Source organism: Genypterus blacodes, unplaced genomic scaffold, assembly GCF_046128005.1.
Source record: "Genypterus blacodes isolate CSIRO-AG114 ecotype Tasmania unplaced genomic scaffold, CSIRO-AGI_Gbla_v1 ptg000139l_1, whole genome shotgun sequence".
Classification (NCBI taxonomy): domain Eukaryota; kingdom Metazoa; phylum Chordata; class Actinopteri; order Ophidiiformes; family Ophidiidae; genus Genypterus; species Genypterus blacodes.
Genome location: NW_027466941.1, coordinates 2,029,711 through 2,053,004, shown reverse-complemented (window position 1 = coordinate 2,053,004; position 23,294 = coordinate 2,029,711). Strand labels below are relative to the sequence as shown.

General features: G+C 49.1%; 1 protein-coding gene across 1 annotated transcript; it reads right to left on the bottom strand.

The window, feature by feature from the left end:
* Window positions 1-475: 475 nt before the first annotated feature.
* atrx (ATRX chromatin remodeler) lies at window positions 476-22,421 on the bottom strand. The gene is made up of 34 exons (XM_076164772.1): window positions 22,240-22,421; window positions 20,828-20,889; window positions 20,661-20,710; window positions 20,427-20,548; window positions 20,267-20,347; window positions 20,039-20,148; window positions 19,845-19,912; window positions 17,743-19,724; window positions 17,565-17,628; window positions 17,255-17,397; window positions 16,986-17,168; window positions 16,738-16,858; window positions 16,558-16,657; window positions 16,236-16,406; window positions 15,310-15,451; window positions 15,093-15,202; window positions 14,363-14,509; window positions 14,075-14,252; window positions 13,761-13,898; window positions 13,472-13,647; window positions 13,249-13,366; window positions 12,132-12,262; window positions 11,781-11,878; window positions 11,549-11,682; window positions 11,232-11,385; window positions 10,998-11,098; window positions 10,114-10,222; window positions 9,754-9,931; window positions 9,453-9,644; window positions 5,225-5,374; window positions 3,262-3,378; window positions 2,717-2,812; window positions 2,432-2,560; window positions 476-2,170 (listed from the first exon to the last, which is right to left on the bottom strand). Exons 2-34 carry the CDS (start codon window positions 20,882-20,884, stop codon window positions 1,943-1,945), a joined length of 6,078 nt encoding a protein of 2,025 aa, XP_076020887.1. The 5' UTR covers window positions 20,885-20,889; window positions 22,240-22,421; the 3' UTR covers window positions 476-1,942.
* Between the last annotated feature and the right edge of the window lie 873 nt (window positions 22,422-23,294).

Genomic DNA, 23,294 nt, shown 5'->3' with positions numbered 1-23,294 from the left:
GAGGCGATGGGGATCAACATTTCAACATCTGCAATAGTTGTAATGTTTCTCCACTGGCAGATATCTGTAAGCTGTGAGAGCGAGCTCCCCTGGGGGGGGAGAGAGGGGGGGGATGGAAAAGTCAAAGACATGCAGGGGAAAACCCTGGCAGACTGAGAAATGAAAACAATACCGGCAGAGGGAAAAATAGATGAAAGATTGAGGGAGAAAGGAGAGGGACAAAAGGCACTTAGTGCTGCAGGGGTGTGAAGCTGGACGAGGACATCTCCGCCTCTGAACTACAACTACTCCATTAACACAAACCCAGCATCTACCCTTTACAGACGCAGGAGCCTTCACAGCCTGCAGGTGACGACTGGAGAGAGCGTTACAGAGGCGCCAACTCATCAGAATAGATTCCTTTGATCAGCACTTCCACTCCTACAGAGCCCAGATAAGAGTCCTTATTAATAAACAATACATGACTCACAAAACATGAAGTGGTCATTCTTTTGGTCACTTTATTAAATGTTATATTAAATACTTATCAAGATAGTAGCAGATCAGATTAATGGCAAATCAAGTCGGTGTATTTGCTAACATGAACAATCTTAGGAGGGCAAAAAAGTTTGTCTACATTGAGGAAATACACCTATGTGCAAACACAGGAGTCTCCTGATGAGGAACATATATACAGCTATAGATATACATGTCCCCCATCATCATCATCATCATCAACAGCTACACCAGTTTACATAGCTGGAAGCAAGAATGTGCCAAAATAGAATCCAGTAGTCTGGGACCTGCCTGGTGAGACTACAAATAATATCCAGCGGGTTCATCTCACAAAGCAGCGGCTTGCAACTCAGCCGGTCAGGATCCAGTCAGGCTCAGTCCCCCGCCAAAGGAGCACAGGCGGGGACCGAGGCCTCTGGTGGCTCGGCTCGGCTCGGCCCGGCCGGTGCTTTGCGAGACCCAGACTCTTGGTACAACACAAGTGGAACATAAACAATGACAAAGACGCACAGTGCTATGCTAGACAACACGTGACAACGAGAATGATGTTACAAAAAACGTCCGTAGGAACTGGCAGGCAGTTTTGAACAACACAAGCATTCCATTAACATATTCAGCGACAACTAAACGCTTAAAAGCATTATAGAAAAGATTCTCAACAAATCTCAAATTTTTCAGATTTACAGATCGCTTTTTTTTCTAAAATGGAGATAAGGCCAAAGGATTTTAGTTTTTGAGTGTGTGTGTAACACGGGGGGGGGGGGGGGGGTTATCTTCCTCCCCAAAAAGAGCAGAACTTCAAAAGCACCAACAGCTGATTGGTGGAGGAACCTCGCGGGGGTTAAACCTGTATTTCTTTACATGATCAACTCCTGTAACCAACAACAACACTGGTCCCACTCAGGTTTACTCAGGCATGTCAATGTATAAAAACAACCGTGTTTAAATAATAAAGAACCTCCCCTCTCTCTAAGGGGGAGACAAGACGACGCCTCAGAGCATCAGGGGTAAACGCTTTCTTAAATACAGGAAAAATGAAGATATAGAACTTGAATAACATTAAGGCAGTATATACATTTTTTCTGCTGAAACTGCTAATAGACTCATTCACACAGTAATTTATACATTATATTCCACCGCCTCTCAGTGACTACAAACTAGACAATAAAGGACTGAGAGTCGATCCCATGTGGGACTCCGGTGGAGAGAAGCCCCCGGGGTCTCAAACCCACCACCACTCCGCCTGCTGAGCCTCTTTCAGCTCCCTGGTTCAGCTGAACTGGGTCGCTCCCAGCAGGTCCAGCTTGAAAGCAGTCCGGCTCCACGGTGTCTTCGGGTATTAATGACTTAACTGGGAAGGGGGGGGGAGGGGGCCGTGATTTGGTCTGGGCCCCTGTGAGCCTGCTAGCTGAGTGAGTGTGTGACGGCGTCCGAGGGTCCTTCAGTCCTACAGGCCCTTGGACGGCCCGGGGTTCTTGCTCATGGCCTGATGGGGGCCCAAGCCGTGGAGCTGCTGGTAGAGACCCAGCAGGTCCATCTGGCTGAGGCCGGAGCCTCCCATCATGCCGTTGGTGTGGAGGGCCAGCTGGTTCAGGTAGCTGGCCTGGTTGGCCAGAGCCAGCTGCTGCTCGTGGACCTTCCTGTTGGTGATGAGCTTCTGGACGTACATCATCAGCTGTACACACACACACAGGAGACGGAGAGGACGAGTGAGTAAGAGAGAGAGCAGATTTAGTGTGGAGGGTTGGCCTCCACCTTTCTCACACACACACACACACACACACACACACACACACACACACACACACACACACACACACACACACACACACACACACACACACACACACACACACACACACACACACACACACACACACACACACACACACACACACACACACACACACACACACACACACACACACACACTTACCGTCTGCTGCTTGGTGAGGACGTCCCTGTAAACTGCTTCCCTGTGTTTGAGCTCCATCTCCACGTTGGCCTGTCGTGCCAGAGCCATGGACTGGACCTGGTTCTCTGTGAGTGATGGGTTCTCCTTCCACTGAGGAGAGAGGAGAGGGCAGAGGTCACACTCAGGCTCTGGTTAACTGTCGAGGACACGTCACCTCCACCTGCGTCTGTCCCGTCCCTCCTCCAGGACAGAGCGGCGGTGATGTGACGGAGCTCTGGGTCGCTCTTCATCTTCTGTCATACTCACCAATCTGCCAATGTTGTCTTCCAGTGATTCACGTGGTAAACTCTTCAATGCATTGGATGCTTCCAGAACCTTCTTCCGACCCTGGTTTATGAGCTCCTGCAGGCACGAGAGAGAGAGAGAGAGAGAGAGAGAGAGAGAGAGAGAGAGAGAGAGAGAGAGAGAGAGAGAGAGAAGGAAAGGAGTTTACAAGTTACTGTGTTTACAAAATCAAAACCTAATGTGCCAGGTTGGCTCTAAACACACAGCAGCATGCAGAGATGCAACTGTTCTGTCCCCCTCATCTAAAGACACATTCCTCCTTTAACCTTCTCCTCTATCCCCCCATCAGATGAACCACTGTGTGTATAAATAGCCGCTGTCCCAGACATGGGAGGACAAACTGCTGGGTAGAGGAGTGGCGCAGTGCCGGAATCGCCGGCTAGCAGACTGCTGTCACAATTAGCAGTGGGGTCTGTGGAATGTGGGGCTCCGTGCCGTGGGGGGAGGAGGAGGAGGAGGAGGAGGAGGGGTGCGGCAGGAGAGGGCATGCAGAGCTCATTACTTACCTCCAGCTGCTGGTTGGTCATGGAGGCCAAAGCTGCAATGTTGAAGGGGAAGTAGTTGGAGCCGCCCATGTCCATGTTGGCGTAGGACGCCTGGTAGTTGTTGCGCATGGACAGACCCTGAGAGATGAAAGACAGAGACAGAGGGAGAGGAAGAGGAGGCAGGCAGAGGCCCCCCGGCATCCAACGGGATTAGTACACATCAATTAGAGAGGTGTTAAGAGTCACCGAGGGTACGAGGGGAGAGACGGGACGCCGGCACTGTGGACGAGAAGAGACGAGAGACGGGAGCTGGCGTCTCGTCCACAGTGACGGAGTCGGGACTTTGCTCCCTGGAAACAAAACCATTGCATCGCTCCGGACCAAACTAAACTTTAAAACGGGTCGGTGAACTCTGGGAGAGCAGCGGCCGCCCTCGTGTTGGCCTCGGTCTTTTATATAAAACACTTGTGTATGTCTGTGTGTTTGTGTGTGTGTGCGCGAGTGGTGACCGGAGGTAAACAGTCGTGTCCCAGAAAAGGGACACGACTGCAGCAGGATGCCAATGTTTGTGTGTAATTGAACCTCTGCTGCAGATGGTTTGCTTGTGCCCTGTAATCTGGCCATCCGGTGTGTGTGTGTGTGTGTGAGCGTGCATGTGTGTGTGTGTGTGTGTGTGTGTGTGTGTGTGTGTGTGTGTGTGTGTGAGCGTGTGTGTGTGAGCGTGCATGTGTGTGTGTGTGTGTCTGTTAGCATGTGTTGTGGGGGGTCTTTGGACCTGGACAGAGACAGGTGTGCAAGCCTAAACAGTACAAAATCTCAAAACAACCACAAACTACACACACACACTTCACTTTTGTAAAACAAGTCTCTACACTTCAGCTGCAGCCTCAGACACTCGGCAGGCTTTAGACATTTTCCAGACAGAGCGACACAGAGCGACACAGAGGGATGCAGACTGTTCCGTATCGTCCCAGATGAGGAGCTTAGCACAGAGCTGAAGTCGTCCCTGGGAGACGAGTGCTCGCAGGTCCGGTTTCACTCGGGCACCTGATCACTTTCTCACACATTTTCCTGTTTCCTGAGTTGCAAAAATGCAACACACACACACACACACACACACACACACACACACACACACACACACACACACACACACACACACACACACACACACACACACACACACACACACACACACACACACACACACACACACACACACACACACACACACACACACACACACACACACACACACACACACACACGCGCAGAGCTTCATCCCCAATCCAACCCTGTCAGTAACAGGGACAGAGTTTAGTTCTAGTTTTCAGTGTAATTCTGATTCTTGGGTCTGCTGGTTGTTCTCTGTGTGAGCAGACAGCAGCGATGCAAACGCAGCCGGAATCCTCGCACCGGATCTCCGCACCGCCGTTTTTCCTAACGCTCGGAAAAACTTCTGCTCTCCCGAAAAGGAGGAAAATACGGCATAAGAGAGGGCAGAGGAGGAGGAAGAGGAGGAGGAGGAGGAGGAGGCTGGTTGGAAAAATAATCATTAGGTTGGATTAGATTCTAGGATTACACCGGGGCGGAGAGACCTGCTGCTGTTCCCTTACAATACACACACACATACATACACACACACACACACACACACACCTCTCTAAATAAACTTTGCAAATTGATTTGTCCTGCAAGAAAGATGTGGGCAGGGGGAGGGGCCGAGGGGGGAGGGAGGGAAAGCAGAACGGACAGAACACGGGCCGAACCCAAGCGCATGTGGCGAGACTAAAACCTGAGAGAACACCGGAAGAATCTCTGTTCAGGTCTCCAAAAACACACACACACACACACACACACACACACACACACACACACACACACATAAACACACACACAAGATGCGACGTGGGAAAGGATTTGGCTCTTGGATTCTCTCTAAGCGTGTGTGTGTGTGTGTGTGTGTGTGTTTGGTCTGGCTCACCTTCTTCTCCGCCTCGTACTCGGCCCAGGCGGCCTTGCGGTCCTCCTCGCTCAGGGCTTCCTCCTCCTTGTGGTCCAGCAGGGAGTCGTGCTCGTGGTAACACATGATCTGGTCCTTGTTGTTCTGCAGCATCTCAGCCAGGACGGGATCCTGCAGGCGGGTAACACACACACACACACACGGTGGGTTTGGATCTTTGCCATATCTAGACTAGAATACCGTTGCTATGGTACCAGTCTGGACCCTAGAGTCAGCACCTAAGACGATTCTCACAATTAAGCCAGAAGGAAAGAAGACATGTTAAATAAAGTGACTCGTTTCCATGACCACATTGTTATTGAAAACAATACCTGAGCAAAACTGTGTGTGTGTGTGTGTGTGTGTGTGTGTGTGTGTGTGTGTGTGTGTGTGTGTGTGTGTGTGTGTGTGTGTGTGTGTGTGTGTGTGTGTGTGTGTGTGTGTGTGTGGCCAGGCTCAGGTCACACAGACATGGTTTAGATTACTCCCTCCGCAGCACGTTTGCTTTTCTCTGTCTCGCCTTTAGCTTTACATTAACCCGGAGCGTTTGCAATCTGGGGGACGACGTCATGCGACTGCAGCATCATTAACCTCCACCCGGACGGCTCTCCTGCAGGGCTGCCCCGCCCGGCTCAGCCAGCGGAGGAGCGGCGGCAGCGACAATCAGTGTCGTATTGCAGACGAGATTAATCACGGATGTCATTGGCGTTATACAGGAGGAGGAGGAGGGAGAGGAGGAAGAGGAGGGAAAAGGAGCAAACACACAGCAGGGCAGAAACTGGAGTTCACCAACTGAACCAAACGGAAACAGGTGTCAATGAAGAAACCAATCAGGACAGAAGGAGGCCACCCGAGCCGCTGGGCTCTGTTGTGAGTGAGGTCGTCTGAGCTGCACACTGAGTCAAAACACCGCAATCTGTCCAAAGTGTGTGTGTAATTTCTGGTCGAGCCGAAACTCGGGGAGAGAGGAGCACTATTGACAGTCGGTCAAGTAACGGGTCAGTGGAGTTGCGGGTCAAATGACAGCACAGACGCTTCCCCCCCTCTCTGGAACCTGGTGCATTGTGGGATGCCTAAGTAATCCCCACCAGCAATGGCTCTGGGGTGGTCCGGTCCATCTCCCATTCCGGTCCGCTCTGTGTGTGTGTGTGTGTGTGTGTGTGTGTACCGAGCCAGCACTAATGATGGTAGGTAACCTGATCTGCTCTATTGTCATCCTTAAGAAGCAGCATGGTAAAAACTCAGAGAGAGAGAGAGAGGGAGGGAGGGAGGGAGGGAGAGAAGGAGAGAGGGAGAGAGAGGGAGGGAGGGCAGATGCTTGGAGGAAGAGGTAAATTACACCCCTCAAATAAACTTCCCCTCATTCTAAGAAGAAAATGTGGAGGCTTTGGAGTGTAACGATGAAGAGTCAGTCAGTGTGAGAGGACGAGCTGAAGTCTCATCAACAGCTGAGTCTTGATTCTAAACGGCCTTTATCAAGTATGTGCTGCAGCTGATCGGCTCAGCTGGCGGGGGCGGGGGTCAATAAGGCCACGACAGCAATCACACACACACACACACACACACAGAGTAACACACTGCAGCTGAGACAGAACATCGCCTCAGCACAGCAGAATGCAGAGAATGAACGCCGCTCTCGCTCACTCTCTGCCCGTCTCTCTCTCCGCAAACAAGTCCGGGCACGCTTCCTGACAGCGCTGGCAGAGAGCATTCTGGGTAGTGTGAGGAGTCGCTTAAGCAGAAGTAGACCGTGCGAGATGAAGGAGGGGAGGAAACGGTGCGCCCAAAAAAAAAGAGTAATTCACAGCACTTCATCACAGAAATCACACAGGCGGAATGCAGCGAACATCCCAGCTGGGTGAGCGACGCGTGCGTGCGGCTGCAGGGAAACTCAAAGGTGGAATTTTTTCCCTTTAAGGTCCAGGTGATTTCCTAGCTCTAATGAAACAGGCCTGCTGCTGCTTATTGCTTCAGCCTGCCCCGTGTCTGTGCTGTGGGCTCTCATGCAGCCTCCCCACAGGCTCCCCGTATACCTGAGGATGCCTAATGACCGCTGAGGCCGCCGCCTGCTGAGAGACAAGGCGGCCATCATCCGCAGGCGAGCGACGGGACGAACGGCGCGTCTGTAGAACTGTAGAAAGTTTGACCACTGTCTGGTAAGGCACATGCAGGCTTGCTCATTGTGCACGGTAGAGATGGATGTGATAAACAGGAAATAGGTGAGGGGGGAGGGGAGGAGATGGGGGGCGCTGGGTTAAAATCTCATGTCTGGGCTTAAGAGTGCTTCTTTGTCATTAGGGGGAAGTGCGCCTGCTTCCTTTGTCTCCAATTAGTTTCTCTGAGGAGCGGAGGGACATCTTTAAGAGAGGGGTTTAAATAATGACCCTTCATCAGCCGGGGGGAGACCAGAGGGAGGAAAAAAGGAAAACAACTTTACCGAGCTGGCTTTGAACATTGGGAGGCAGAGCGGTGAGTCGGGGTAACAGATGGTCCTGGGGATTTCGGGGAGGAGGGAGGGGGTTAATGGTGGATGTAGAAAAGAGTGAGTAAAGAGTGAAGGAGGGGGGGAGAGGCAGGGAGGAGGTGTGAGGTGGGGTGATGAGAGGGGTGAGGGGGATGAGAGGGGACAGAGGCAGGTATGGGACATGAAGCACGGCCAAGCAGAGGAGGAAGGAGGAAGGACGTCCAGCCCGCGGAGACTCGGACCCCCTGCTGAGCTCCGCACGCCGAGACGAAGTTCACCGAATCAAACGATCCTCCACGTTCGCAAGAGCACGACCGGATTTTCATTTAATGGCTTCTACCTGCTCGTTCACCTCCAGTGAACCGGCCGCCGCTGCCGTCTCCATTAAGAGAGACCGGAGAGACAAGCACAGAAGAGAAATTACCTGAGCCTCACTGATTGATTAATTCTTTTGTTTACTGATTGCGTCGCACAGGAAAGACTTCTACAGGAGAATTAATGAACATTACTTTACCAAATGCTTGATTTTGCATTTTATTATCATTATCAGGCAGAATTGCGTGGGAGGAAGTGGAACACAGCTCAGGTGGGAGCGGGACGAAATATGACAAAGTGTTTAAAAGTCTGTCCCGCTGCAGAGCTCTAATGTGAGCCACCGCTCCTGTGATCTCTGGCTGAGAATACCAGGAGGTGAAGGGAAGGAGGAAGAAGGAGAAACTCCCTGTGCTGTGGCTGCGATCCTCTTCTCCCTCTGCGCAGAGAGCTGGCTGGCTGAAAGCGACCGAGGGTGTCTGACTCATCTTCACATCATTCCAGATGGCAAATTCCTTCCACAATACTGAAGTCGTGCTGCCACATCATAGTTAACCCCGCGGCCCAAACAGGTCAGCCTGTTTAAGAGTCTGCCGGGCTCCGTCTGTCTTTTAACACCGTCACATAAACGTCACCGGGCTCATTAAAGATTGTACACATTCATAAGCTGCGGCTCAAATGAACACATCTTTCCGCGTCTGATCCCCGACTGTGGCGTGTTGCGCAGCGAGGAGGCTTCTCCTGCCGAGGGGGGGAAAGAGCGGTGATATCAGCGGCGGGGCGGGCGGAGAGGATCCGTGCTGCTCTCCTACCATTAATAACCATAATGGGAATAGTGATAAAGATCTTTCGACGCCGTAAACTGAGGGTTTCCATCAAGGAGCACAGTGAGGCCTCGGCGAGCAAGCTGCATATACAGAGTCGCTCTTATCCATTCTGTTTACAGATATCTGCAGAGGAACTCAGGTCAAACCAAAACAAAGAGGTAAAACCACTTATCGGAAAGGAACCCTGCGACTGGGAAGGGGGGAACGAGGGCGAAGTCATTTAGAGATCAAGAGAGGAGGAGGAGGAAGGATAAATGAGGGAAAGGAAAGCGGCGCAGCTTTATGGAGGGGCAGCGGCTCTGATCCACGGCAGTGTTGCAATGAGAAGACTATTTAATAAATAGCAGTAAACAGACAAATCTGTGCAGCTGTGCGGGGTTGGATGGCCCATGTAAGGACTGTGCTGTGTGTGTTAAACCCCAGGGGGTCTAAAGGGGGGAGGGGAGGGAGGGGGGCCCCAAGTGGTGACACAGCACCTGCAGATATGAGTAGAAGACTAACAAGGAGATGGAAAGAGCCAGAGCTGGATACAACCTGACTGAAAGAGAAACCACACGTGCTTTCACATGTTGAGCATGAACTCTTGCATCTGTAGGTTGTGTGTTACCTTGGGGAGCATGGGCGTGGCTCTTTTGCTCTTCTTCTCCGACGGATCGTCCAGCGTGTCCGGCTCGAACGTGTAGAGTTCGGCCAGCTCGTTCATGGTAAAGTGCCTCTCGATCTGCTGCTGGTCCACCACCCGGAATGACAAAGACTGCTTGGTGACCTGCCGCTCATAAATCTTATCCTCCATCGTGCCCTGGAAGTGGGATTGACAAAGAGATTACAGACCTGGCAGCGGAAACTAAGCCTACTGCATCACAGAGGACATGTAGAGACGCCTCAACAAGGAGGACGGAGGATCTCACCTGGGCCAAGAACCTGTAGACGTAGACAGTCTTGAGCTGGCCAAAGCGGTAGACCCTGAAGATACTCTGGACGTCGTAGGAGGGATTCCAGGAGGCGTCGAAGATGATCACCCTGTTGGCTGCGACCAGGTTGATGCCGAGCGAGCCGGCACGCGTTGAGATGAGGAACAGGCGGCCCCTTGGAACGCACGGTGGGAAAAAGGGACTCGTTAAGGATCATCTAGTGTCTGGCTAAGAGGGTGGTGACAGACGCTCAGCGGGACGGCTTTAATTTGAACCTTTCTGACGTTTCACTGCAAATCGGGTCCATTTTTCCACAGTTACTGTACGTCTGATGCTGAAGGAGCAGCGAGTCATTACCTGACGTTAGTGGTGTCATTAAACTCCTCTGCCCACTTCTTCCTGGCGGTTGCGTTGGTGGAGCCGTCCAGGCGGTAGTAGTCGATGTTCCTGAACCACTTGCCTTCACCTTTCACAGAGACACCAGGGGTCAGAACATCTGCTAGAACTTGAGCGTTACCATCCCCTCGCAAAACCTTTCAATGCTAAACTTGTCACCATCCACTGCTCGGCCTTTTCCCTGTCAGACTTCATGTGAAAGGGTTGATTATTAACAGACTGATGGATGTGTGGAGACCAGCCGTGTTCAGGATTCAAGATGGCCAACCCCCCATGCCAGCCTTCATAACCAACATCTCGGTATGTTTCCAATTACAGCACTGTGATCTTTTCATTACAAATTACAAACCCTTGAGCAAACATTTTTTTGTGGAATAAAAAGTCAAGGTCTAATCATTTTCAAAATGAAAGTAAAAACAGCTGCTGGAGTTTAATTAGGAACATGACCTTACACCAGCGGCAGTGTGTGCGTGTGTGTGTGTGTGTGTGTGGGGGGGGGGGGGTAATAAGTGCAGCAGTATGTACAAGAATACTTCTTGTATGTGGGCTGTCTTGCAAGTGTGAAACCTGCATCTCCATATGAAAGTACTCCAGCCTTCTCTTAATGTTAATATTAGCATATTTAGCTCACACAGTTTACTAAGTCTAACCGCTAGACTGAGCTCAAACAATCTGCAGCTGGCTTATAATACTGAACACTTCTTAGTGACACCAGAAGTACACTTTAGAATCAGAATATGGATTAGGGAAGGATTGACATAACCAAATGTAGAGTCGCTCCGCAAATAAGCTTCACAGATTCAGCGGCTTGTGGTCTGACAGTCCACAGTCCACTTCAAACACACCTTTGTATGGAGACAGCTTCTCCTCATCCTCCGCTCTGCAAGCCAGCTCAAGGAAATCTTCAATCAGGTCAAGAGAGATAAGAGACTGACTGAACACCAGCCTGAGGAAGCAACAAGAAGATACACGTGTCAACTTACCGCAGTTAAATGTCACTCTGATGTACACAAACTGAGCAGACACATAGACACCAACAACAACAACAACCTACAACCCTACAGAGTGAAGACGCTTACACTTTATCATCTACTTCCTCTGCCATGCGCAGGATTTCAAAGAGGAGCGTCATCTTTCCAGAATGTTGCAGGATCTCAGAGTCGGCCTCGGTGACAAACTCCTTGTACCAGTCTGGAGCCGGACCGCCCGACCCTCCGGTATGCCGAGGCAATGCTGACACCAAGAGAGTCTTATGTTAGGGCTTCAATCTGGGATGTCTCATGAGAACACGCAATCACTGCGCAACACAGTGGCAGCTACTATCACACACCTACACACACACACACACACACACACACACGAGGATCCTACGTACATCAACAAAAATCAAACTTACAATCTTCTACAACCTCCGGTCTATTGCGCCCCTCTCCGTTTGGCCCCCGTGAGATGGTGTTCCACTCCTTGATCACCTCCACCTCATCGCTATCCGACGCATACGCCTTCCTTTTCCCCTTCCCTTTCTTTTTTCTGTAAGAGGGAAGAATGGAGGTGGAGGAGACGCAAGGTCATTTGGCGGAGTCCCGTCGGCACAGAGGGAAAATGAAAGTGAGTGTTAGTTTGCATACTTTTTTGGTGTCTCCTCCTCGGAGCTCATAGTCATTGAGGATTCTTCTTCCGTTTCGGAGGCGATGAATTCCTCCATGCTGTCGTCATCAAAGTAACCCTGCAAAAGAGAGCGCAATTGAGCTTTGCGGACGAGAATGTGTGGAGATATAGGTTATCCAAGCACGGAATTGATTCGTGTGTGTGTGTAGGGGAAACACTGCAGGGCCACAAAGTGTGTTGTTCTCCCCCGACACATGACCTGGCAGCCGTACAGTCCTATTGTTTCCCTGCTGCATGTGCTCAATTTGCAGCGAAGTATTCGCCGAGTTTTTGAGGTCTGGTTCGGTGTGGTTCCATCTTGTCAACCCCACCTTGTTTTCTTTGTTGATGTAGTCCAGCTGAAGGCACCACGGATGGGTCCAGATTCTGCTGAGCATCTGGAAATCCTGGAATAGTCTGGTCCCTGTGCGGCCGCGGCCCCCCTCCAAGGCGTTGCCAATACCTGCACACAAGGGTGATGGGTGTGAGGGGCTGCAAACAGAGGTGTGTGTGTGTGTGTGTGTGTACTGTGAGTGAATAGGATTCTACTATGAGTTGCAGTTTGGCCTGCACTGACCCGGGGAGGTCAGATGTTACGTTGGGTTTATGGCAGCGGTAATGGAAGAAGCCCTTGGGGTGACGTTCCCCCCATGTAGACGGAGCGGTGGTCTTCAGCCCAAAGACACCACAGTGGAGGTCCAGAGCCACAGTCACAACATGCAGTGCGCCCTATGGGCAACCCAGCCTAATGAGCCCCAGCACATACCAACACCAAACCCCCCCACGCTTCCATACCCACACTCCTGTTCTTTGTTTTCACTTTTGGTGTAAAACCTCTGGCCCCACCTCGCTCCGACTTGCTTTGCTTTATGCGCCCACATTCCCCCTTCTCCCCCTCTAACCCCACCCCCACCCACCTCTTCCCTCTCTCCCAGAGCTCTTCATTAAGAAAACGTGGGAAACTGGGCTTAAACCCTGCCTGCGGCACTCTGCCAGCTGCCACTCTCACACACACAGACACACAGACACACACACACACATACGTAGTGGGCCACATTCTGCAGGGGAAAAGCCCACTAAGTGACAACACGGCACAGAGAAGAGTGAGAGAGCAGAGAGGGCGTCCGAGCCGAGCCGTCCAGTGGAGAGAGCCTTTTTAAAGAGGAAATCAGACTCCTGGACCAGGCTTTATCCAGGTCTTAAGCTACAGCTGTTACTCAGTAGATTTCGCCGGTGAATCTTATTTCAGTCGAGGACTAAGCTAAATCCTTGTGTGGGCAATCAATCCTAATAAGAACGTAATGGCCCCGCTAGCTGCCAGCCCCTAGAGGCCATATTGCTCCTTACATCCAGATGAAGTGATTAGAACAAGAGGAAACAAACTCCACGGCACTAAGAGGAGTAAACAAACACTGCAGCGGAGCCGTTTCCTCGCTGCTGGGTTCTCACCTGTGAAGTGCTCTAGGTAGTATCTGTAAAGTTTACACTGGATGGGCGTCACCCTCACGGACAACACATACTCGTGCTTGGGAGGCAAGAACTTGGTGAGCGCTGTGTAATCTTTCCTCTGCGGGGAGAAAACAAAACAAAATCAGTCTTTACGGAACTGTGATTTGTCTCATCTCTCTGCATAGACTGCCAGTGCTGGTGCTTAGTGGGCCTGGTAAAGTACCTGAACACAGCCAGCCAGCATCTCGTAGAGGATGTGAGCCCTCTTCTTCATGATCCGCACGTCGTGTAATGTCGAGTCGGCGCACTGGCCGTTCTGGATGGGGTTAATGAAGCGGTTCCTGAACTCCTTCACCGACCCGAGCAGGTTCTCCTTGATGAAGTTTACCATGCAGTGGTCTGAATGTTAGGGGATAAAGAGAAGAAGTAGTGAGTTTGGTCTCTAAATGTACCGCCTTGCTGTATTTTTCTTTGGTGACATATTATCAGATTATTGGACCGAGCAGGCTCACATTCGATGAGGTTGTTTTGCAGCGGCGTTCCAGTCAGCACAACCCTCCTCCTCGTCCGGATAGAGTTCATCGCTTTGGACACAGCAGACGCCTCGTTCTTCAGGATATGACCTTCATCGCAGATCACCATATCTGGGCCTGCGAGGCAAGAAGCAAAACAAACCCTTTACATTTACAGGGAGGGACTGAAAAATGGAGTCCAGACAAAGATCATGGCTCATTAACACTGTAGGTATGATCTGAGTCTGTGATGTCATTTTTTGTAGTTTCACATTGTTGAATGAAGTCTGAATGTAGACGGGGCAGAAACCTACCTGGATCTACAAGAGTCTTCTGAAACGTCTCTTTGAGCTTCTTGCTCTTGATGTTCCTGCCCTGAGTCAAGTTCCGGTACATTTCGTAGCCGATGATCATGATCCCCCCGTACTCCTGCCAGCGCTGGAGGGCATAGGCTCGCTCCTGCGGCCTCTTGACTGTGACCAGCTCAGTCACCTGAACAACAACAACACCACCACCAGGTAAACACCTCTCAAAAGCAAAGTCACGACTCAAAGATCGTCACCACGTCCGTTTCGTGTAGGAAAGGTTAGAAGTCTCGTTACCTCTAAAGACTCTTCAGCCAGCATTCCTGCCTGCCACTTCTCAAACTCGGTGACCCAGTTGAGGACAGTGTTCAGGGGACAAACCACCAGTGCAGTGGAGAAGTCCAGCTTATCACAGAGCAACAATGTGTGAAGGAACGTCACCACCTAGAGGGAAGAAACAGAACTACAGGATACAGTCAAACAGCATAAATCTGAGAAATGAAGGCTGTATTCAGGCCTGGCTCACTTGGGAGCACTGAATTCCGAAACCTGGAGCGTTTCCCGCCTCTCACTTCGGTTTGTTTGTGCATCTGTGAACACCGCGATGGCACTCGGGTCCGGTCCCGAGACAGACGAGAGGATCATCTCAGAACTCAAAACTGCATGCAAGAGCGCGCCGTTTGTTTACAACTTTACAAATGTTACAGAGTGAACCCAAATCCAGGGACGGTTGGTAAACACTATTCCCTGAATCTGAACAAATCACAGGTCTGAATACAGCCTTAGTTACAACAAAAACACTTTTCAAGGCTGTGAGCACACTCGCATGAAATATGAGGCGTTTGTAGCAAACAGTGAATCAAACAAAACGATGAACCCGATCAGATGGATGAGGATAACATGAAATGATCAATGTCTCCAGAAATCAAATTGTAATGACAAACGTTCTCCACCTTGATTGGACAGTTTTAAGACTTTAACAGTGTTCTTCATTTAGATTAAGTAATCAAGCTGCTCTCCTCCTTACCTGCAGTGTTTTTCCCAGACCCATACAGTGAGCAAGAATACACCCGGAGCCGGAATTCTTGTGAATCTTCTTCACCGACTCACAGCAGCAGTCCCACATGAACTGCACCCCTGCAGCAAAACACAGAGGGTGGGAGAGAATCTCAGTCATTAAGTCCTAAATTATGTTCCCGGCGCTAAGAATCTGCATGAATGAATTATTAAGGCTCTGCTCGTACCGTCGACCTGGTGGGGTTTTAGCTTTGTGACGAGGTTCGTGTGCACCTGCACCACCGGCTCTTTGGTCTCTTCATCCTCATCCAACACCAGCTTGGTGGTGACGGGACAGGTCAACTGAGGCGACTCCTCCACCACGACCACCTGAGGAAGCGTTAGAGAGCAACACAGGTCAGTGTCACTTTAAACTTTGACGCCTGAAAGAGATTTTCCAACTTTTAAGTGGTGCGGCTAAAAGCAAATTAATGTTTGTTTACTGGTGAAGACTGACGTGATTAATTAGAGCCTGCCTGAGTGCTACACACCCCTACCTGACCAGCTCACACACATCACACAATTACCTGACCTACGGTGGGATGAAGTCAGACGAGTCTACAGAACCAACATGACATTCATCTGCCCAAGCCGTTCCTTCCTTTGCTTTTGTTCACACACACACACACACACACACACACACACACACACACACACACACTTTCATTCTCCCTCCTGACACATTCACCATGAGGAACATCACCCAATGCAGCTGCTGATGGTATTAAAAATGCAGCACACTAGCACACGCACTCCACTGCTCGATTCTCGCACCTTGAATTGGGGATTTTGGCGTTAAATTCTATGAGGCGGAGTCCGGAGCTTGATCTGAGACCTGCCCGGCTCCTGGGGCTGCTGTGTTGTGCTTGTATATAAATGATGCAGCTCTGTCATTACCACCTCCACTATCAAATCTCCATGGGGAAATCCTGACATTTTAGCACAGTAATGAATACTGAGCATTTCACCTAACATGCTGTAATATCAGACCACCCACCGCACACTGTCGCACTGTACTGGGAGGGAGACCACCCAACGCAGTTTAAGCTGGAGGGCTTTGCAGGCGAGAGAACACGCCTCACATTAACTCCACGGCAAGACAATTTGTGTTTACCTCTCGGAGTTTCTCCCTAAGCGCCTCCCTCTCGGCTATGCGTTGCCTCCTCTCCTCTTCCTCCTTCAGCGCATCCCTCGTTTCCGTCCTCAGGTTGGTGTCCTTTAGAATCTTCCGAATCTTTTTGCGTCCTTTGGGGGTGTCGCCATCCTTGTCACCTTCCTCTCCGCTCTGTGGAAATGAAGGTAAAGTTCAGCGCCGTGGTCGGACGCACCATGATTCACGCCACCATGGAGGATCTTGGGGATTTTGGCAGGGATCATCACCCGGATTTCTCAGCAAGTGGATATTTGGGCTGGAATGTGAGGCGTCTCAGTCCTACCTTCTCGTTGCTGGAAGAGGAATCCTGAACTTTAATCCTGCGCCGCTTCTTCTTCTGCTTGTAACTTCTCTGCTTCTCCTCATCTTTCTTAATGGAAGATCTAGAAACAAAAGAGAATGAAACTAAGCAAGAGTAGGACATCAACCCCGGGTGTCATGAGAGGGGAACAGGAATCCTCACCTCGTCTTCCGACCCTTGTCCTTGCCCTCTTCCTCTGACTCACTGAGCTCCTCGCTCATCTGTGACCCATCACTGGACTCGGATTTGTCTAAATCGGAGTCTGCAGAGTCCTCGGTGCTCTCTGCAAGACAAAAGAGCATGAGCATGAGAAAGAGAAAGAGAAACAGCCTCTTGCGGGTTTAAGAGTTCCTGATATCTGCAACCATACTGTTACAAACTACATCAACCAAAACAAAGTTCCAACACACCTTCCTCCTCTTTTGCCTTTTCCTTGCTGCCCTTGTCCTTCTTCCGTTTACTGGCGTCTTTCTCGTCTCCTGATTCCCCATCACTCAGCGAGAGTTTGTGTCGGAGCAGATGATGGCGTCGCCCCCTCTTCTTCACTTCCACATCAGAGCCCGAGTCCTCGGAATCCTCTTCCTCTTCATTATCTGCATGGGAAGGCATATTCATTTTTCAGAAAGTTCAAAGTTCAGTCCCTTGTGAAAGAATGGGGCACTTGGTAAACAGAAGCTACCTTCTTCCTCTCCATCCTCATCTTCCCTTTTCACTTTCTTGGAGGACTTCTGGTCTGTGTCGGGAGCGTCGTTGTCAGAGGAGCTCTCTGCTCCAGATGAATAGTTGGACTTTATTTGGGCAAGTAGCATTTTCTTTGCAATCCTTCAGGAGAAGAAAAACACAAACAGGAATAAGAAGTTGATTCATTTTCATAGCTTGGATCGGAACTTTGTCTCAGTCAGTGAAAGGCAAAAACAATGTTGAATGACTTAACAATATTGCCCCTAATGACTAATATACATATAAGATATAAGGTAGGATGTATGTACCTATTTTCTGGGTCGTCGTCATCGTCACAAATCTCTGAGTCTTCTTTACCGTCCATGTCATCTCCTGCACAACAAAAACCAAAGATGTCATAAAAGGAAGAGGCCTGCAAGTCATGAACTCACTGATGTGTTGAGTAAAGTATCAACCATCAGGAAGGTGGGTGAACATGGTTTTCACCTGAGGATTGATGGAAGCGTCCGCCGCCTGCCTGCACGTTCTCCTCCACAATAGGTTTGATCTTTTGCTCGTCGCTGTCCTCTCCAGAGTCACCTTCAGCCGCCTGCTCCTCCTCATCCTCACTGGAGGAGGACAGCTGCAGCTTAGAGGCGGCTTTGGACTTCTTTCCCTTGCTCTTCTTTTCGTAGGACCGTTTCTGATCTGATGTCTTCCTGTCTGGAGAGCTTTTATCTTCCTCTTTTGTTCCATCCTGTTTCTTGACACGGCTGGACCTCCTCTTCACTGGACTCACTTTACTGTGGCTCTTCTTCTCTGCGTCTGAGTCAGAGGAGTCGGAGCCTTTTTCTTTCTTCTTCTTGGAGGACTTTTTGACTTTATTTTCCAAGTCTGAGCCAGAGTTCTCACTCTTTCTTTTGCGTTTGGACGCTTTGTCTGTACCCTGAGAGGATGTGTTGTTCACTTTAAACAAACATTTCTTCACACTCTTTCTACCCTGATCCTCGTCGGAGCTGTTGCCTGCTGCAGCCGTCTGTAGCAGTATGTTCGGGACTTCGTCTGAGTCAGAGTCCACGGTTTGTTTGGTCTCCTCACTATCCTCTTTCTTTGTGCTTCTGGACTTTTTGGAGGACTTTGACTTTTTTTTACGATCTTGCTCGGAATCCGATTCAGAGGAGTCCACTTGGCCCTTTTTCTCAGCCTGCTTCCTCAAGGGGGTGGTCTTCACTCTGCTAGGACGACGGCTGGTTGGTGGGTTGTCTGCTTTGGCTGCATCAGCATCAGCATCAGCTCCTCCAGCAGTAACATCTTTATTATCCTTGCCTTCTTCTTCTTTACAGTCAACACGTCCCTCAACCGTAACGTCATTATCCTCGTCGCCATCTTTACAGTCCTCCTGCCCATCAACCTCCCCGTCGTTTTCCCTGTTGGACCTTGGCGAACATGTAGTTACAACTGGTATAGGAGTGAGTTTGACGATGAGGTTCTTAACCTTGGGCTGGGCAGTTCGGGGTTCTGCTGAATTTTCATTTGGCTTCTTCTCAGTGTCTGTGGCCGTGGGGGCGTCAGACTGTGCAAGCATGGAGGAATCTGCGAGGCTCTCCACCATCTGAAACAGCTCTTCAGGAACCGAAGGAGGAACAGACATGATGTCGTGGTCTAGAGACATTTCACCTGACATTAGTTCGCCATCGCGCTCTTCAGATTTATCTTTTTTTTTGGTCGTGTCAACCTCCGTTTGGCTTTCATTTGTTTCGGGCTCATCTGACACCGGATCATTTTCCAGATCCTCCTGCTGCTCGGGCTCCTCGGTCGTGTCAGCCTCATCATCCATGTGGTCGTCCGCTACAGGGGCCGCGACATCACGGCTCTTTTGTACTTCATGCAGCGCTTCATTACCATTCTGTATCTCCATGTTACTGAGCTCGGGCTCCAAGGCTTCCTCCAAAGCACAGTGGGCCATTTTCAAATCGGCGAGAACAGCTTTGAAGGCCTTTAAATGCCGAAACCTGATAGCTTTACCTCCCTGCTCCTCTGTTGCCTGCTGGATGAACTGGATGAATGTTGTGTTCAGTCCCGTTGTAGTCTCAACAAGCTTTTTAGCCTTTTTGACGAGTTCTTTGGGTACCTGTAACTTTTTGTAGGTGAATGTCATGGTCCCTGAGCCTTCCACGTGTTCCTTCCCATTGACCACTGATTTGTGCTCTTTGACTCTTTTCTCCTTGTGTCTCTTGCCATCTTGCTCCTTGATTTTATCCTTTTTCTGTTGCTTAGACTGCTGTGCTTGTTGCTTTTCGATGATGCGGTGACATTTGGAGACCAGATCGTGGAGGGGCTCTGGTCTGCAGATGTAGCAGTGCCACTTGGAGTTCTCGTCGGTGATGACTGACAACTCCTTCCGGCCCAGGTTGCGCTGGATGCACTTCTTGCAGAAGGCATTGCTGCAGTAGTCACAGCAGATGAGCTTGCCCCCTTCAGCACACCACCTGAAAAGGTCATGATCAACATAGTTTTAGTGCAAAAATCAAACTTGTACATAAGTCACTTGTTCTGGTCACTTTTTTTTTTTAAGTTGATGAAAATAGAGGCTAGAATTGCTTTCATACCTGCACTGCTCATCCATTCCATCAGAGTCTTTGCTTATATCATCGCTTGTGTAATACTTGTAGCAGGACTAAAAACAGGGGAAAGAAAATGAAACATTGACATGACAGACATGCAAAGACAAAATATGCCAGTGTTGGACTGCACTGCTTCATAATAGCTTGGTAAATGATTTGTTTTATGTGGAACTTCCTACCTTGCATATGAGCACTTTGAGCGCAGGATGTTCGTACACCGAGTTGCTCTGAAACTGGTTTACTTGCTGTCCACAGGCTGTGCAATTGATTTTTTTCTGCAGGGTGTCGTCTGTGGCAAAGAACAGAATCAACCAATAGTCATCAATAACTAAAATAGATGCATATTCCCTTTTAAACATCGCCACACCAAACGCATATTCAGTTTGCGGGTGATCACATAAACTAACCTGTGTGTTTGTGTTTGAAATCCACTCTGAGCTTCATGGCCCCTTTGTTTTCATTCCCAGCTGGCCTCATGACTAAGGTCCCTGAGGACAAATCACACAAAAATAGGCAATGTATTCACAGTAACGCTATCTGAATCAAAGTCCACTCTTGTCTCCATACCTTTAGACCTGCTGTCCATGTTACAGTCTGAAGCATGGTCCGAACTGGCACCTTCATTTTCACTGTCCGCTGAGCAGTCGGATTCATTCAATCCGGTGTGCTTAGTTGCAGCAGTAGACTTCCTATAAGGTGTTGGGTCAAAATGTTTAACAATCTTAGACTGCAGGCGTGAGGATTTAAGAGAAAACATGCATGCAAACATTTACTGCCGAATCAAAGACAATCGCTTCTCACCTCTTGTTACGTGAAGAGGAAGGCTTCATATTTTCTGTTGAGCTGCCAGGCTGACAAGCAAAAGATATTTCATTTGCAGATCAAAAACACAAGAATGCAATCTGACCAACAAAACTGTAAAATGTGTATTGAAGGTACAAATTTCCAAAGAGGTGCCACACACGTACCTCCACTGTTTTGTCTGCCATTTGGTCGATGTTTGATTGAGGAGACGCCGTATTCATTTCACCTACAAAGTCATCACAGAAGTTTAAATGCATAAATACCCACATTTTCTATTAAATAAGACAAAATAATTGACATTCACATTTTTTGAATCTGTATTTAATAGAACTGACACTTTGTTTATTAATGCAACAAATTACTATTTAAATGACTAAATTTTAAAACTGGCCTTGACAGACTTATTGGGACCCATGACCTTATATATATAATATTAATATAATATTCTATAGAATATATATATAGAATATTTTGGGGGTATCACGCGCTTCTACGGGTCTTAGTTGGTAGTTTGTTCCACTCTCAGGGTCGTTTTGGTGACCTGTGACTGAGGCAGAGCTTTCACACACTGGGCACAATGTTTCGCTGAGGAATGCTTTGATAATCTTCCGATTTCATTGTGCCCTGCGCAGATTCAAGTCACTCTGTGCCAGACACAACAAACAACCGCATCACATAAGCGAGCTCTCCTTTGTGGGGTTTGTTTTTCTTTGAGTACTAAAACTCTTAACCACCTCTGTATGCATGACAAACAGGTTTTATTGTACTTTCACACTGATTACGCTGTTATTTGCTTGCATTTCTTTGTGCGTATTTAGTTGGGACTTAACATTCCCGAGACACATGCACCGATGTTTAAAATTGTCATTTTGCGTCATCATCGTGTGCTGATTACATCTCTACAAAATGCGTTGATGTGCGCCGGCGGGAAGCACAGACGAAGCATCACGCCGGTGCAGAGGGACGCTCACTGGCATAAAGGACACACGGTCCATTGCCGCCTCTTTGCCATGTTTGACAAACATGCGTAGTAACCACTAGCAATGCAAAGTAGGATACTGCTGTCATTGGCTGCCGCCATCAATAAGAAATCCCGGGGTTTTGAACCTCATACGTTTCCCTAGCAACCTTGCATTGTCTGCGGTGCATGCATGTCCCAATGCACAGACATGCACCGAAAAAAAGCGCGAGGCCTCTCCTCCTGTGACGCTGCATGGCACGAGCCGAGCGCGAGCCCGCAGGCTGGCACAGGCTACTAGCAACATCCAAGCTACGTTTAGCTACGATACACTGACAGTTATAATGCCCAGAGTTAACACGAAGTCACTACAGCGCCTCTGTGGTATAATTACAAATGTGGCTTTCGGCTCGTCTGCTATTTTGTCTGACACCTTATACTACGCAGACGAGCGACCGGAGCTGCGTGTTATGAGATGCTGTCAACACCGGCTGCATAGCTGTTAGCCGCCAGTCCGCTAGCCTGGTCGGCTAACTAGCGCCAGTCAGTTATGGCCCGGCACAGTAATCAATGCAAACCGAACCGCTCTAAACAAACAGACCGCATAAGTGATCCTACCTCCTTTGCACAGTCGTCATTTCTTGAGCGACGGACACACCTATCGTTTATGGTATGGCTGGCCCAATTCAATCCGATTTGCAGATTCACGATGGCACCGAAGTAAGAAAGAACTCCGGTTAGGGAAGACAAAGCAGGGGAACCATCTTGCCGGATGGCTGTGGACGCAGTAAAATGGCGCATCTAGGCTCAACGTTGTGGACGCTTCCATTGGCTGAGCGCTGCAGACGGTCCGGGCTAGTTTTGATTGGTCCTCGCGCAGAGGTAACGGTATCCATCCAGGAAGTGTTTACCATTCATTCATGTGTTTACAACGGAAGAGGCCATCCTACTGTACAATACCCCCAAAGTTAAAACATTTTTGGGGAAAGGGGAGCATAATATATCCTGCATTTACAAGTATACGACCACAAGTGTTAATAAAGGAGCAGGAGTGAAGTTTGCTACTGTTGGCCCCCAAACAAGCACATCTGTGGATTAATCACACCATTAATGGCCACCTGCAGATGGGCACACCTGAAGGGTCAAAGTGCTTCATTTTCAACACCAGGATGGAAATATGATGAACTCCTGATGTCTTAACGTGTTTTATCATGTTATAATTAACATGGAGGTACTAATTTACGTTTCTAATGGTGTCTGAGGAGATAAAGGAGTTCATTAATGCAACTCTCATACATATTCAAAGTACATATTGCCTATTAATAATATTACAATTTCAAGTGTCTGATGCAGTGCCTCTAGAGGGAGCTCTTCTTCAAATGGTTAGTGCATTGATGGAAATACATCAGGGGAAATTTGGTAAATGTCATTTAAATTTATGAATGGGGTTTGTAGTGTAATTGCTCATGTATGAGTTCAAAGTGCATAAACGCAATATTTCTGTTTAATGGCAAAGTTCTATTTAGGGATCTTCGTGAACAGTAAGTCATCAGAATTCTTTACTTCACAATTGTTTTAGTTTCCTAGGGATTGAACTTTCATACTCTAGTCTCAAACGTATTGTAATGACTCATTAAATAAATACACTTGTGCTATTTTTGAAGATGGTCTTT

Bases quoted from the DNA above. Each gene is read 5' to 3' on its own strand.
- atrx (XM_076164772.1), bottom strand. From the start codon at position 20,884: ATGAATACGGCGTCTCCTCAATCAAACATCGACCAAATGGCAGACAAA. The intron at 16,658-16,737 runs GTGAGGATTCCT...TTTTGTTTCTAG, and splicing joins GACAAGGGTCGGAAGACGAG to ATCTTCCATTAAGAAAGATG. The intron at 10,223-10,997 runs GTGTGTTTGAAG...TCTCTGTGAAAG, and splicing joins GAAGCTGTCTCCATACAAAG to GTGAAGGCAAGTGGTTCAGG.